The sequence below is a fragment of the Rhinatrema bivittatum genome, chromosome 14 (assembly GCF_901001135.1).
Source record: "Rhinatrema bivittatum chromosome 14, aRhiBiv1.1, whole genome shotgun sequence".
Taxonomy (NCBI): domain Eukaryota; kingdom Metazoa; phylum Chordata; class Amphibia; order Gymnophiona; family Rhinatrematidae; genus Rhinatrema; species Rhinatrema bivittatum.
In genome coordinates this window covers 3,987,467-4,002,032 of record NC_042628.1, presented here as the reverse complement: position 1 = coordinate 4,002,032, position 14,566 = coordinate 3,987,467, and the positions used below count along the sequence as shown (strand labels likewise).

Sequence of the window (14,566 nt, the reverse complement as noted above, 5' to 3'; positions counted from 1 at the left end):
AAAGGACAGCCTGCATCCTTACTATCATCACACCAAAAGGTATATGATCTGGTGCACCTTGACAAGTGCCATTAGACAGACTGTGCCCAGGCTCAATGCTACCATGAATGGCACCTTCTCAGCATTACATGACACAAAGCCCATGCCTGTGGCCTGTTTGGAAGAGGTGCTCTGCATCCTGCCAGATCCTCTTTCAATAGTGTTTGTATTGTCTGTACACCAGACATTTCCCCTGTGCTGTCCTCAGGGGCCTGCTTGTCCTGAAAGAATTGCTCACAGTATGCACACATCAGCCACAGCTGCCAAGAACAGACTGAATGATTTGTGGCTTTCATGAAGAGTACAGCTTGCTCCCTTTTGTCTTTTTCTTGAAGTGTCTTCTTTACGAGAGATCAGTTTTTCCTAGCTCGGAAGTGCACATCCCTTTCTGCTCACATCTCCTCCTTTCTCTCTCCGTGCTGCTGACTAGTTTGACGTTCTCGCTTTATTTACTGGGACCCAACTGGGCAGCATGATGGTGAACAGCAGCGCAATCAGGAATGAGCGGAATGCGGTGCTGATCCTGGCGGAGCTGGACAAGCGTTCGCTCCTGGAAGTCAGAGAGTTTCTCATCGCAATGAATTCGGCAGCAGCCCAGGTACCGCCTGCCTCTCACCTAGCCGGGCGTTTTTGATGAAGACTTTAATTAAATCATTGGGCAATTAATGAGTAAGATTTAAAATTAGGCATGGGATGGCAAGCCTGGAATAGATGGTGTTTTGAAAGATGCTTCCCCATCCTTATTATTCCTGATATTTCACTTGCCTGATGCTTTTTGGCAAACTGTCATAAGTAAAAAAAAAAAATTGACAAAATGAAAAATGGTTGGGAAGGGTAAGGACTTGGCTGTGACCTTAGTGACACCAGTGCAATAGGATTAGGACTGGACATTTGGCCCCTCGTTTTTAGAGTAAAATCTTATTTATTTATTTTTTATTAATTTAATATGTTTGTTAAATGTATTTCTCGCCAGTGCACTTAAGTGCTTCAGATGAGTTGTACCATTAAAATAATAGTTTATATCAATGCAAAATAAACAGCCACAATATAATTACTAAAATATAAAATACAATACATAGATTATAATTGACTACCTAATAAAAATAAACAAATCTCCCTATAACAAAATAATAAATCAATCCCTATAAATAATAAAACAATAACCTCGTAAAACCTGCCTACATCAGCCAGAGATTAAAAATGGTAATTCCATCCTAACCATTCAGCCATAAATGAACCAATCACATTGGAAACAGCAAACTCGTCCACCAGCAGCCGCCTGTAATCATCCTCCTGTCTTTCTCTTCCTCCGTGTTGAAAGCAACATCCTTCATCACCTGTTTCCTTTGCTTCCAGCAATCCATCGAGGTCTTGCCAGACTCCAGGATCGAGGGCTTGATATCTGAAACTGTTTGGGCCAAGCTGGATTTCAGAAGTCTCCGGACCGATGATATGGTGCAGCTGTTTGGCACAGACCTGCAGCTGCTGCTCAGCAGCCTGACCCCAGCACAGCTGGCCACGATCCCCTTCAGCATAGACTGCACAGCACAGCAGGCTCTGTAAGCCGCTCACCGGGCCTCTGCGCGCTAATGCCAGCAGCTCCCGAGCTGTCCCGGCACAGGGCCGGATTTTATAACATGCGCACGCATATTACCTTCCCCTACCTAACCCACCCCCCCAGCCCTACTTACCCACCCCCCCCATCTTTATTTAGCAAGTTGCACCTGCCTCCTGTCCCTCAGCCCTAGGGAGGCCTCTGGCCACGCCCCCGCAACACCTCGGACCGCCCACACCCCGCCCCTTTTTTCCAAGCCCCCGGGACATGCGCGTGTCACCGGGCCTATGCAAAATAGGCTCAGCGCAGGCAAATCCAGCTGGATGTACGCACCTAGGGCTTTTAAAATTTGCCCCACAGCGCGCAGGCTCTCTAGCAGTAGCAGACGGACACTATTGCAGCTTACAGAGGGGCTGAGAATGAATTATCTGCAGCCAGCACCTCATCTCCTAGGCCTGCAGGCAACATTTAGCTGTATACGTTCGAAGGAAACCTGCCTGCCCGGTGCCGCACAGTTTGTCCGAAGTGCCACGATAGGCACAAATGACCGGCTTGAAATAAAATGCTTCGTGTCACTGCTCGGTTTCTGAAGTGGTCCAAACCGTTTCCCAGCTGCAATGTCTCTGATTTCCCCCCCCCCCCCCAGGCATTGCTATAAATGATCTCCTGCTGTGTCTGGGATGTCCTAGCTTGCACTGCAGACAGTCTGACTTTCTGACAGCTGACGGAGGACGTTTCTGTAAGAGTGAGAAGCTCAGAATAGCACCAGAGGGCCTCCCAGTGGCTGAATATTGCTGTCTCTCACTTCTGCCCCTCTTCTGATTTCAGGGTACAGGGACTAAGCCATGTTTACCAGTACCTGGATGAGACACAGCAGAAGGCAGCACATGACAGGATAACCACTTATCTTTCCCAGCAACTGAGCATGAGCACTCAAGGTAACCACAGGCTTAAATTATAAGGAAATCTATTCCGCTTTATCAGGTGAATTGTCAGAGAAACACAAGGAAATGTAATGTACCATCCTACCAGTTTTCAAAAGCCATTTACATTAAGTGCCCTTAACGCGGGTAAAACCTATAGACAATTCAATGACATATAATGTAGCAATTTTCAAAAGCCACTTAGCGCAGATAAAATGAATTTACACACGTAAAACCCAGCTTTAAGTGTGTAAAAGATTTTGAAAATCAGGTCCTATATATTTATAGATACTTCTGCCTCATCAAATGACCATATTTTCACAGCAGGCTTGGTTCCACACCGTGCCTAGGACACCCTCATACCCTTTACTCATTAAAATCTCTTTTGCACACTGAGGTCCTGCAGAGAGGAGCTGGAGCAAGAGGCACAGGGCTGTTCTCCCAGTAGATGATGGCATCAGACAGTAAGCTATTCCTTGCCTCATGGTTTCAGCTCCCTGGAGCCATCAGCTACAGAAAGAACATATTCAGGGTGACACTCCAAGTCAAGAGCAAAGAATGGCTTTAAACAGAGAGCACACAATGTGCCAGAGCCTTGTTTTTTTTGTTTTGTATTGACTGTTTGCTGCAGTCCTAGCCCAGCTTACCAGATCATGATTCCTGGGTGGCTACAGGACTTCCCTAATGCACAAGGCAAGGCGTGGGTAGTTCCTGCCAACTCAGCCGTTTTAGAAGGCATGAACCAAAGCTTGGGATCTGCTCACCACGGTCCTCCAACCTGCAAATTCATTTTTTAATTTTGTGAACTCAGCACTGATTCTGACTCACAGCGCACGGATTGGAGGAGGTCCTCCTCCGTGCTGTCTCAGCCGAGTAGCACACCTCTCCTTCCTGACTAACAATGGCCTCCCGCTTCCTTGCCAGGTGTCACCTGCTCTTCCAGTGCAAATAGCTCAGCTTGGATAATGAACAACTTTGGTGCCTTCAGTCAAAATGCGACACTGGAAGAATTTGAAGCGCTGAACCCTAACTTTGACGCGGTAGGCTGGACGCTACACTTTACAGTTTATTTTCACGACTCTGTGGGCTATGAGTTTGAATAGATAAAACATACATTTCCTTCATCAAAACACAAGACTGGTACAGTCTCAGGAGACAGCAGGGGGTGCAGCCCCACAGGAGTGAAGCGCTGTGGCAGAGAGGGAGGGAGGGTCTCACTACTGGAACAGAAGGAGGTGCTGTAGGGCACAACTGAGGTGCACCGGCAGAGCTGTGGCAGAGGAGAGGGAGGGAGGGTCTCACTACTGGAACAGGAGGTGCTGTAGGGCACAACTGAGGTGCACCGGCAGAGCTGTGGCGGAGGAGAGGGAGGGAGGGTCTCACTACTGGAACAGGAGGTGCTGTAGGGCACAACTGAGGTGCACCGGCAGAGCTGGAGGGGTGAAGGGAGGGTCTTGATATTCTGTAATCTGACATAAAAGAAGCAAAGTACCTGGACTCATCCTTGTAATCTGTCAAAATTGTGCAAGGTTAACGACTTTGGCTATTTGTTAGAAGGGATGCTACAGGCTTTTACTGCATAGGGATGAGAGAAGTGGGAATGTTTTGCGCTGATTAAATTTGGCACAAATGCAAAATATATTGCCAATACTGGCAGTTGGGTGGGTTTTTTTCTTTTCTGTCTACTCCAGAAATTAAGCCCCAGATGTTTTAAGAAGCAAGACTGAATCCCTCACGGCCGGTACAAGAGTAGAATATGAAGGGGCTTGTGGGGAAATCCTTGTTAATGAGAACTGGTCTCCCTGTTGTAGGAGTCGGCACTGCCCATGTACACCGGAGAGCAGCTCGCTGAGTTTACCTTCACATCTGAAGCCCTAAATAATGAGACCCTGCTCATGGAGATATTTGCATATCTGACCTCCACAGCGGACCTGGCTTTGTACTTTGCTGCACTGAATAATATTGCTCAGGTAATGATTTGCTGCACTTTCGGTTTATGAGCACTAATGCCCAGGGGAGGCTCCTCAGAAGAACGCTGACCTGCCAATGGAATTTGGGTCACAAGACATCATTTTTATTAGAAATAAAAGTTTAAAACCTGGGTATGCTGGGTGTACCCTGAAGTCCGGTGTCACTGGACCTTCTCTTCATCTCTGCTGGGCAATTTACAGTAGGGTCATCAGCAATCCTGCGTCAGGATGACCAGGGCTAATAATCGGTTCAAAAGTGACCTTTTTCCTTTTCCACATTGCAAAAGAATTATGGTCACTTGCTTTCCATTTGGCCTTTTAAGATGTTTTTCATTCCTCTCATACATTCAAAAAAAGTCCCTAAAATGTTTGAACATTGGTCAACTGACAATGAGCTCTCCTGTTGTGGTTCTCTGAAAATAAATGCTTAAAACCACCTTCTTTTATTAATATGATAGAAAATGATATAAGTTATACCTTGGAGAGAGAGGCAGTGCGCTATGCAAGGCACCGATATAACACCCTCTCTCTATATATACATCTAGCGCTCTATAAGTGGCGCTGTTTTAATATTTGTCTGCACTCAGCTGTCAAAGGTTAGTCAGATAATTATTTATCCAGTTAAATAGTTATCCGGCTAAGTGCTGGGTGGGACGGAGGTGTTTTGGGGAGGACCTAGTTATCTGGCTAAGTTAGATCTGCTATCGAGCAGAGCAGATCTAAAGTTAGCTGGATAAACTTATCTGGATAACTTTAAGCTTTTTGGGTATATTCAGTGGTGCAGTTGTGCTGCTGAATATCTCAGACAATTTAGCCAGATAATTTTATTTGTTAACTTGTGCAGCTGAATAACAGTTGAATATCGACCTCTATGAGTGTAGCTAGCAGAAGGCAAGTGACAGAGCAAGCATAAAATGACTGCTGGCACCTTCTCTGAGCGTTGATTGCTAATGAGGGAGAAATCCTCTGAAAGTTCAATGCCCTTTGAAGACTGATGTGGGGCAATACTGGTGCTCAGACTGCAGATTAGGAGACTGAGATCTGAGACTCGTTTCTGACATGGTCTGCAGGACTTAGGGACCTCACTCCAGATCTAGAGGGGGAGGGGAGGGCAGCTGCCATTATGGTGGTGACTCCTGGTGCAAGAGCAGCTCTGAGGGTGGGTTTCAGAGGAGAGCTCCCTCCTGCCCTGGGCTAGCCAGAGATCTTCAGTCACACAGATGAGTCGTCGGGGTCATGGAGTCCTGAACATGAGAGGAGCAGGTGAACCGCTGCGTCCTGCTCCCTCTCTCGCCGTGTTTAAATCCCATCTCAAGTCCCACCTTTCTGAGGCTGCTTTCAAATCTTAGGCCTGATTGTCTCTTTTAGCCTCATTGACGGACTTTCTTTTCTTTTTTAACCATTAACTTGCTTTATGAAATGCCCCAAGTCTCTTGTCCTGTACGTTTGCCTTATTAGATTGTAAGCTCTATGGCGCAGGGACTGTGTTTTTTTCTCTGTTTGTGCAGCGCTGCGTATGTCATGTAGCGCTATAGAAATGTTAAGTTGCAGCAGTAGTTGTACTCGTGGCTGCAACCATTAAGTGCACAATCCGGTCTTAGCACTAACCTGGCTGATGAGAGGAGCTGCTTTCTTTTTCAGGAACAACTTCAGAGCACCCCGTATCAAGTATTCATCTTAAATTCAACTTTTCAAATCATTTCACAAGATTTCGCATCTTTCAAGCCCCAGGACTGGGCCTTATGGTTTCAGCAGCTTTTGCAAGCTTTACTGCCTGCCGTAGATGGGACGATGCTGAGCCTCATTCCTGTGCACAGAAGCTGTGATGCTCACCAGCAGATGTAAGTTTTACTGCTTGTCAGTCACAGGTATTTTCTCCAGAACTAAACCTGTCCTCAATAAAATGTGATTGCCACCATGCAAAATAAAGCAGAATCTAGACGTGACCCGTGTCTGACGTTTAAGTGGCGTCTTCTTCCCCAGCCTGCGGTGGGAGCAGAAGCCTGACCTTTCCTGCTAGCATAGAGCTGAGCCTCATACAAAGCACCTTTAGGGCCAGTTTGTCAGAGTGGCTGGGTGGATATAGTCATGATAGTCCAGGTCTTGCAAGATTTCAATGAGAAGAAACAATGAAGCTGAGTGGGAGTCAAATGATTTCAAAAGGTTTAAAATGGGGAAAACTCCTCTGGTAAATAGAAATGTGCAGGGGGTACAGTACAAAACATTCAGCATTTCTAATGTCATACTTGGGATTGGGAGATAGCCTTATCCTTTATCACAGTTCCTGGAAAACTGAGGTTAGCTGGAGAGATGGAGGCCAGAACCTCAGGAGATGAGGCTGCTGGAATTTGCAGAAATATCAAAGACTTGGGGCCTGATTTGCTAAGACATTTTCTCTACGCTACATCGATGGCCCAGGGATATGTGGAAGGGCCTTCAAGGAGGTATTTTTTATTTCTGTGTTTAGATTTACTTTGATATAGAAACCATGTCAGAAAGTGTTGTGACTGCTGTTTCTATTGCCCTTTTATGTAAGTCAGTGGCTCTGATCAGTCTTTTAGCATGGAAGGGTGGGCCTACGCTATGCGTCTAGAGACCTCTGTGTGTTATAGGCCATTTTTGTCTCTTACCATATCTCCCTGTGAGCCCCCATTTTATTTCATGGTTTCTCAGAAGGATGGTGTGAGATCTTGTGACTACCTCATAGAAAGAATAACAAATGTGCCTCTTATATATAAGGGCATGAGTAAGCCATGACCTTGAAGGCCCTTCAGAATTTCACTGCTCCCCTGGAGCAGGCAGGTCCTTAGCACCATCAAAGGGCACCTCCTTAACTGTGTGAGTGCGTGGATACAAATCTTTTACACCCAGGACCTAACTCTGTGCTCTCTGCTTTCTACCCAACAGAGTGATAGCATTTAATGATCAATTTGACAACTTCCGTGAAGCAATGCAAGAAACTATCTACAAAACACTAATAGAAAACTTTTTCAACTCAAGCACCAGTGCTTCAGGTATAATGCATAAAGCCCCCCTCCCACACGTGGAGGCAGGCTCTCTCTTTTGGATCCAGTGCCGGGTGTTTCACTGGCTCTCCACTCCTCAGCCAGATCCCGCAGGCTCTCTCTTTTGGATCCAGTGCCGGGTGTTTCACTGGCTCTCCACTCCTGCTGCCAGATCCCGCAGGCTCTCTCTTTTGGATCCAGTGCCGGGTGTTTCACTGGCTCTCCACTCCTGCTGCCAGATCCCGCAGGCTCTCTCTTTTGGATCCAGTGCCGGGTGTTTCACTGGCTCTCCACTCCTCAGCCAGATCCCGCAGGCTCTCTCTTTTGGATCCAGTGCCGGGTGTTTCACTGGCTCTCCACTCCTCAGCCAGATCCCGCAGGCGCTCGGCATTCAGTGTAATAACGTCTTGGACGTTGCATTTCTTTGCAGGCATCATTTGTGGAAACAAAACTGAGAAGAGTCAGGACTGGGTGGATGCAAACTTTGGGCTCTTTATCTCCTTTGCTGACATCCAGGATCTTCTGCGCTGGAACCACTATTTTGACTTCGTGAGTATTGTGCAGTGTCCCAGAGGGGCCTCGGTTTCTGTGAGCATTCATTTTAGAAAAACATCTGCTTAGAGTTCTCAAGTACCAGAAATGGCTGCACAGCGGGCTGTGAACCAGGGAAGCCAGGGTTCAAATCCCACTGCCGCTCCCTGTGACCTTGGGCAGGTCACGTCACCCCCCCCCCACTGCCTTGGGTTCACACTTAGGGATAGGGAAGTGCCTGAAGAAATGAATGAAATGCCATGAGCAGGAAGAGGCAACCTCAGCTGCGGTCCGAGTCCTGCCTGCTGTGTGCTGTGAGTCAGGAGCTCAGAACAGCACCTGTCTGGCCTTTTGGCTGAGACTGAAAATCTGTACAGCATGGAGGGGTCACCACCCTGCCACCTGGCTCCACCTGGGACACCAAAGCTGTTTAGATATTGGCCGAACTGGGAAGATTAACTTCCTGCGCTCAGCAGGAAGGGTGAGACGGGCTTCCAGGAGTCCCATCCACCAGTCCTTCAGCGGCCACTTTCTTCCCCTGCGCCTCTGGCATTTCACAGTCAACAAAGTAAAAAGAAAAAACCAAACAAAATCTTGCTGCACTGTAGTTGAAGAAATAGATGGTCACCAAACTATATGATCTTCCCTTTTGCTAGCTGAAAGTGCTGGATTCGGTTAGCTACGCACAGCTCGCCGACATAACCCTGCAAAGCGACGCGCTGACTAACGAAGACACCAGCTGCCAGATCGTGGGGAGACTGCAGAACGCAAGTGCCGCCCAAACCTACCAGTACCTGGACCGGTTCTACCTGAGCGCCCAACAGGTATCACAAGGCACTTTTTCCATCCAGGTGTGTGTGTGCATTTGCAAATTGCAGAGCAGCATCAATCAGCAGCAGATGAAGGAGGCCCCCTACTGAGGACGGTTTCCTACCGTGCTGTGCCTCAAGCAACATTTTCCTGAAACAGAATGCACTGGGACAGTGATAAACCTGGTGTTGTGCATTCGCTGTATCCCAGGAACCCCTTTCTATCTCAAGTCAGTGGCCTGACTATGTAAGCATATCCAGGACATCATCTGCAAAAAATCAAGGGTCTGCTTTCTCTGTAATCTGCCTAGGATGGAAAACGTTTATGAATAAGAACCGAAACCTTCTGGGCCAGCGGCAGCACCAGCAGTCGCCCACGCCTGCAGGCCCTGTGCCGGCCGCCGCTGTAGGAAGTGTCTCGCAGCGGTCAGCATCTGGGGTCATGTGAACTGTCAAGTGTTAAAGTGGTGCTTAGACTGGGTAAAAGTTTGGGAAGCTCCATCCTAAACTGTGAATTTATTAGCAAAGTAAATGAAACATAATCTAAAAGAGAGGTCACCAAAAAATAAAATTCACAATTAGTGCAAAAGTGTGGGGCTCTCTCATGGGCCTTTTAGTGCGTCATCAGGAGAGGAACTGCTCGGTCCCACAAATTCTGAAGAAAACCCAGAACTTTTGCTTCAAAACATCCGGGCTAATTTTCAAAAGGATTTAAGTGCTTAAAATTGGTTTTACGCATGTAAATGGGCTTTTGAAAATTGCTCCCATACCTTTTATTTTGGGAGTGCACAGGGTGCAGGTTACTTCAGTTTTTTTGTGGCGCTCTGCTAACAAGAGGCTCCTTCCAGTCATAACTGCACAATGTATGGAAAACCAAGAGAAGTGGAGCCGCCAGGAAAGGACACAGGAAAATACAAGTAGAAAGAGAAGTGGAGCCCAGAGGTGAGACGCGATTTATTTAGGATGGGGAAAGCAGAGAAGAGCAAGTGGTTGGGAATAGAGTGAGAGGATCGATGGGGAGAAGTCACACTCATGAGGTTTATTGTAAATCAATAAACCACTAGGTCTTCATCAGAGCGTCTCCCTTCTCATGGGCACTCGATCATTAGCATTTGTTTTAGGATTCTGAACTTTTGTGCATTGCAGATGAACATCTCCAGCATTAGCAACGATGAGATACGAGGAAAGATGCTTCTGGTATTTATTGGGCAAATCGAGAGTCAGTTCGCCACGTACAGCACCCAGGACTGGAGCCTGCTACTGACAACCCGGCTGAATCTGTTCCTGCCCAGCATCACTGCAGACGACGTCAAACTCTTCCTGAGCACTGCCAGCTGCGATGAATACAGGGTCATGTGAGTTGTTTTCTCTCTCCAAACCGTGTTTCAGTCTTTACACATCTGGGAAGCTGGAATCGTGCACCAGCCCTAAACGTTTTTCTGTTAATCTCATCCATACTCTAGTAGGCAGGCACCTAACCCTCTGTGCTACTCCTGACATCTTTGCCTCTTTACGTACTGAGGGAATGGGAAGCCATTCTCGTGCTAATTATGGGCCACATGAGGGAGAAGCTTATTTCCTGCCTAGGAAGGAGAGCTCGGGCAGTGGATGCTGTTCCTGCTGCAGTAGGAGGGATGGTCACGAGCAGTCAGAGAGCACCCAGCCCTCAGATTCTCCCCTCTTTACCTCTGTCTGTGGTGCCATGTGTCCTTCTTATGCTGCCATGCTCGGGCAGAGACATTTTCTATACAGCATCAACTTCATAGGCAGCGTGTAGGACTTGCACAGCATTGGAGGTTCACAGAACAGCTGAACCCTTGCACTGTCGTAGTGCAACACAGGATGAGACGGCTGGGGACGTCACCGCCGTGATAACGTCAGTGCTGTCACAGTTTACTTTCATTCTGCTTTGGAGACTGTGCAGTCTGATTCGGCTGGGATCCCCAGGCATTAGAAAGTTTGAATGCAGACCTGTGTTTAGCCGCATCTGTATCTGGTCCAAGGGGAGTTCCCTTTTATTGGGGTCCATGTACCTGAAGTGCGTACACACATGAGGATCTGGTGGGGGGGTACACCCCAGGAATGTGCTGAGCATGCCCTTCACAGCTCTGCTCAATGTCCTTGAGGACGAGGGAGGTTCCCGGGCACTGGAGGCTTCTAGACAAAAGTGGGGACCAGGAGGAGGAGGAGGCAGATATTTATTTAAAATTATTTGTAGCCTGCACTCGCCAACATTTGGGACGAGGAACATAAAAACATACACAATAGGTAAAAGCTTTTGGGGGTGCAAAAATAAAAGAAAGAGGTGCAGGCTGACGGGAATGCTCGGGTGCAGACAGTAAATAGAGCGATCTTGAGCCCGGAGACTCCCTTCCTAAGGATGGAAGTGGTACAGAGCCCTCGAGATACTCAAAATGTGCTCCTTGCAGAAAAAATGGCGTGATCCGCTCCGCTTCAGGAAGGCTCTTCAAACTCTTTTTTTTTTTTTTTAGTTTGGCCTTCCTCAAAGCTTCGTTCTAGTTTATCGCCTTTTTCTCGATTATCTGGGTTCCTTCTTATCGGCATAATGCAGGGGGTATTTAGAGGGTGTAGTTTTTTGCTGATGCTCTGCCTGTTTTGTAATCTGCTGAGCATGGTGGATCGGCGCAATATCAATTGTTGAAATAAATTTAATTGTTGAAGGTATCTGAAAGGTTTCAGTAAATTACAAGACGGAGAAATGTTTCATAGAAAAGGAATTTCAAGAACAAGATGTTATGATATGAAGTTGCAAGGAGAAAACATGAGAGGATACTTCTTTACTGAAAGGGCGATGGATACTGGCATGGCCCACCCAGCACTCAGAATTCAACGTGCTAGGGGCAGATATAGAGGATGGTGGTAAGAACAGGGTAGAAAGATTTTCAGTACTGCACTCCCTCAAAAGCAGAGGCAAGTGAAGAGATAAGGACAAAACAAGGCACGGATAAAGGACACAGGTCCTAGAAGCATCGCAGTTCGCAGGGTAGCCAGCAGTTTCTGGATCCATGATGGCAGGTTGGTGGTGGCCCAGACACTGTCCAGGAAGGTGATAGGGAAAAGACAAGGCACAGATAAAGGAATCTCAGCCTCCTACTAATGCCACGGGTCATAGAGTAGCTGGATTGGTACCAGGAGGCTACAACGCCTGGGATGTGATTGGTCACCAGATATCATCCAGCAAGGTCATGGAGGCCTAGGAGATCAGATGTTTTGAGGAAAGCTTTGCTACTTTTGGCAGCTGTTTAGATTATTCCAAAGCTTAGGGTTAAGACATGAGGAGGCCTAGGTTTTAGATTAAGTGAAATGGAGGAGTAGCCTAGTGATTAGACCAGTGAACTGTGAACCAGGGAGACCAGGGTTTCAGATCCACTGCTGCTCCTGGTGACCGTGGGCAAGTCATTTTATCCTCTGTTGCCTTAGGTACAAACTTACCCCCTCATTTATCAAAATGTGCTAAGGGCTTATCGAATGCGATAATTATCATATCATATGATATGATAATAACCATATCATATGGTGCAATGCAAATCTGAAAAAGAGGAGGGGTAGGCTTACAATTTAGTGAAGTCCTATCACATGGCTTTAACTACAACATTTCCAGTAGTCTTAAGCTGTGTTATGGGGTTAGTGCATTTTGTGATGTCTCCTCAAAGGCCTGTTTTAGTAGGAGAGAGAGAGAGAGACTAGCAATAATGTCCTCTCCCTAGATAGGTATTTGTATCCCAATGGGAGGCCCACCTAGTAACTTGAGGTGAGGTTCGGGTATGAGTGTAGGGGGTTAGGGGCCACTTTGACATTCAAAGTGAGATGTACAAACAGAACAGTGGTCTCTTGTGATGACCTTCGGAGTGAGGAAACTCACTCAAAGATGAGATTTGTGCAATGTTCTCTCAACCTAGCTTGATGGACTCTCTGTCTGGGTAGAAGGTCATCAAATGTTCACAAGAGAGCACTGTTCTGTTCGTTTGTCTCACTTTGAATGTCAAAGTGGCCCCTAACCCCCTACACTAATACCTAAACCTCACCTCGAGTTATTCCATAGGGATATAAATATCTATCTAGGGAGAGGGCATTATGGCTAGTCTCTCTCTCTCTATTAGAATAAAACACACCCCTTTTGCTATTGCATGCAATACTTATCACATTTTGATAAATCCAGGCCTTAGATTGTAAGCCCTTTAGGGATAGGGAAATACTGCTGGTACCTGAATGTAATCTGTTCTAAAGTGTCAAAAAGCAGAATAAAAATCAAATTAAATTATGGAAACCTGTATGCTCATCTATCCTGTGAGGATGAAAAACGAAAGCAGACTTGGATAAGAAGCAATATCCTACAAGCGGCCAAGCTTCTACAGCTGGGAGATGTCCTTAGGTTAGGCCGAATTACACTGCAGGGTCTTTCTGCCATCATTTACGATGTAAGTGCAGATCGTGGAAGGGCTGGGCTCCTATAACACAGTCAGACCCAACTGTTCATGGAGAAAGTGGGTTGTTTTTCTCCTCCTAGTAACACAGAAGTAGGGGATAGTTCACTAAGACAAATCTTTCTCCTTTCAGTGTTGCTTCAATGAACTCCATCTTTCCCTCCATGACACCCACAGACCAGATGAATATTTACCAGGTCCTTCTCTCTTACCTCCAAACGCAAGTCAGTGCTACAGGTACCTTCTGCATCGGATAGAGACCTTGTCCAGGGGCAAAATGCTTATCTAGTTTTCTTGGTGCAATTACATTTTTGTTTGCTTTTATTTTATGAATGTATATTCTGCCCACATCCAGAAACTGTGTGTGTGTGTGTGAAATTATAAAAAGAATCAGTTCTTTCAAACTGCACTTCACCTTCTCTGCATTTTCTGTTGGAGCTTTCAGTGAATGACCTGCACTTCCTTGATCTTCCTCTTACTGCTAATGCATTTACAGAACGATACTTCTTTTCTGTGCATTGACTCACCTCACTCTGTTTCACATTGTTTGATTTTTAAGGAACGGCCTGTGAACGGAACGGAGAGGGAAACAACGAATGGAAAGCCAATGTCCTGGGCTCTTTTGCTGGGCTTGCACAGTATGCAGACATCTTGTCTATAAGAAGCTCTTATGATGGAGTAAGTGCAGCTTCTTCTTTGAATTACTGTCCTATGCTTGTTTAATCATGGATTATGTAACAGGTTCCACTTCCCTGGAACAGAGGCTCAGAGACAGCTCCTTGCAATGAAAGTTGGTTTTATTTCATGTATCAGCGTTCAATTTTCCACTTTCTTTCCTGAGACAGCAGAAAGGTGCTTCACAAGTAAGGTGTCTACCAGCCCAATTTCCTAGGATCTTAGCATTAATTTCCCCACCGTACTTTTTAGCAGATTGAGCCCAGAAGCAGACGCTGTAAAGATGTCTGCTTCTGGGTCCAGGTAAAGCCATCTTATGTCTGTGCTCTGTCTCCGTCCCTCTTCCACTCTCTGACTGCAGGCAGAGCTTACGACTCACACTGCTTGCTTTGCAGACTCAACTGAGTCTCCCCAGTCAACCGCACCGATTGCCTGGCTGCTGGCCGGCTGGAGGCCTCCCTGGCCAGGAATACGACTGACCACTCCTTTTTCTAGGGGAATCCTGGCTGATCCCCCTTTCTAAGGAAATACCGAACCCCCCATTCTCTTCCCGTTATTAGGCTCACTCCCCCCAAGGGATGGATTTAGGATTTTGCTGCCACAAGGCAGTTTGG

General features: G+C 46.7%; 1 protein-coding gene across 1 annotated transcript in view; it reads left to right on the top strand.

Moving 5' to 3' along the window:
- Window positions 1-14,566, top strand: part of LOC115076086 — a 58,858-nt gene that overhangs the window by 18,338 nt on the left and 25,954 nt on the right. The window contains exons 9-20 of the mRNA XM_029577202.1: window positions 470-637; window positions 1,396-1,598; window positions 2,423-2,532; window positions 3,442-3,557; window positions 4,329-4,487; window positions 6,129-6,328; window positions 7,395-7,501; window positions 7,923-8,041; window positions 8,680-8,847; window positions 9,979-10,187; window positions 13,411-13,514; window positions 13,837-13,955. Of these exons, the coding sequence (XP_029433062.1) occupies window positions 470-637; window positions 1,396-1,598; window positions 2,423-2,532; window positions 3,442-3,557; window positions 4,329-4,487; window positions 6,129-6,328; window positions 7,395-7,501; window positions 7,923-8,041; window positions 8,680-8,847; window positions 9,979-10,187; window positions 13,411-13,514; window positions 13,837-13,955 (1,782 nt within the window). The remainder of the gene's footprint in view (window positions 1-469; window positions 638-1,395; window positions 1,599-2,422; window positions 2,533-3,441; window positions 3,558-4,328; window positions 4,488-6,128; window positions 6,329-7,394; window positions 7,502-7,922; window positions 8,042-8,679; window positions 8,848-9,978; window positions 10,188-13,410; window positions 13,515-13,836; window positions 13,956-14,566) is intronic.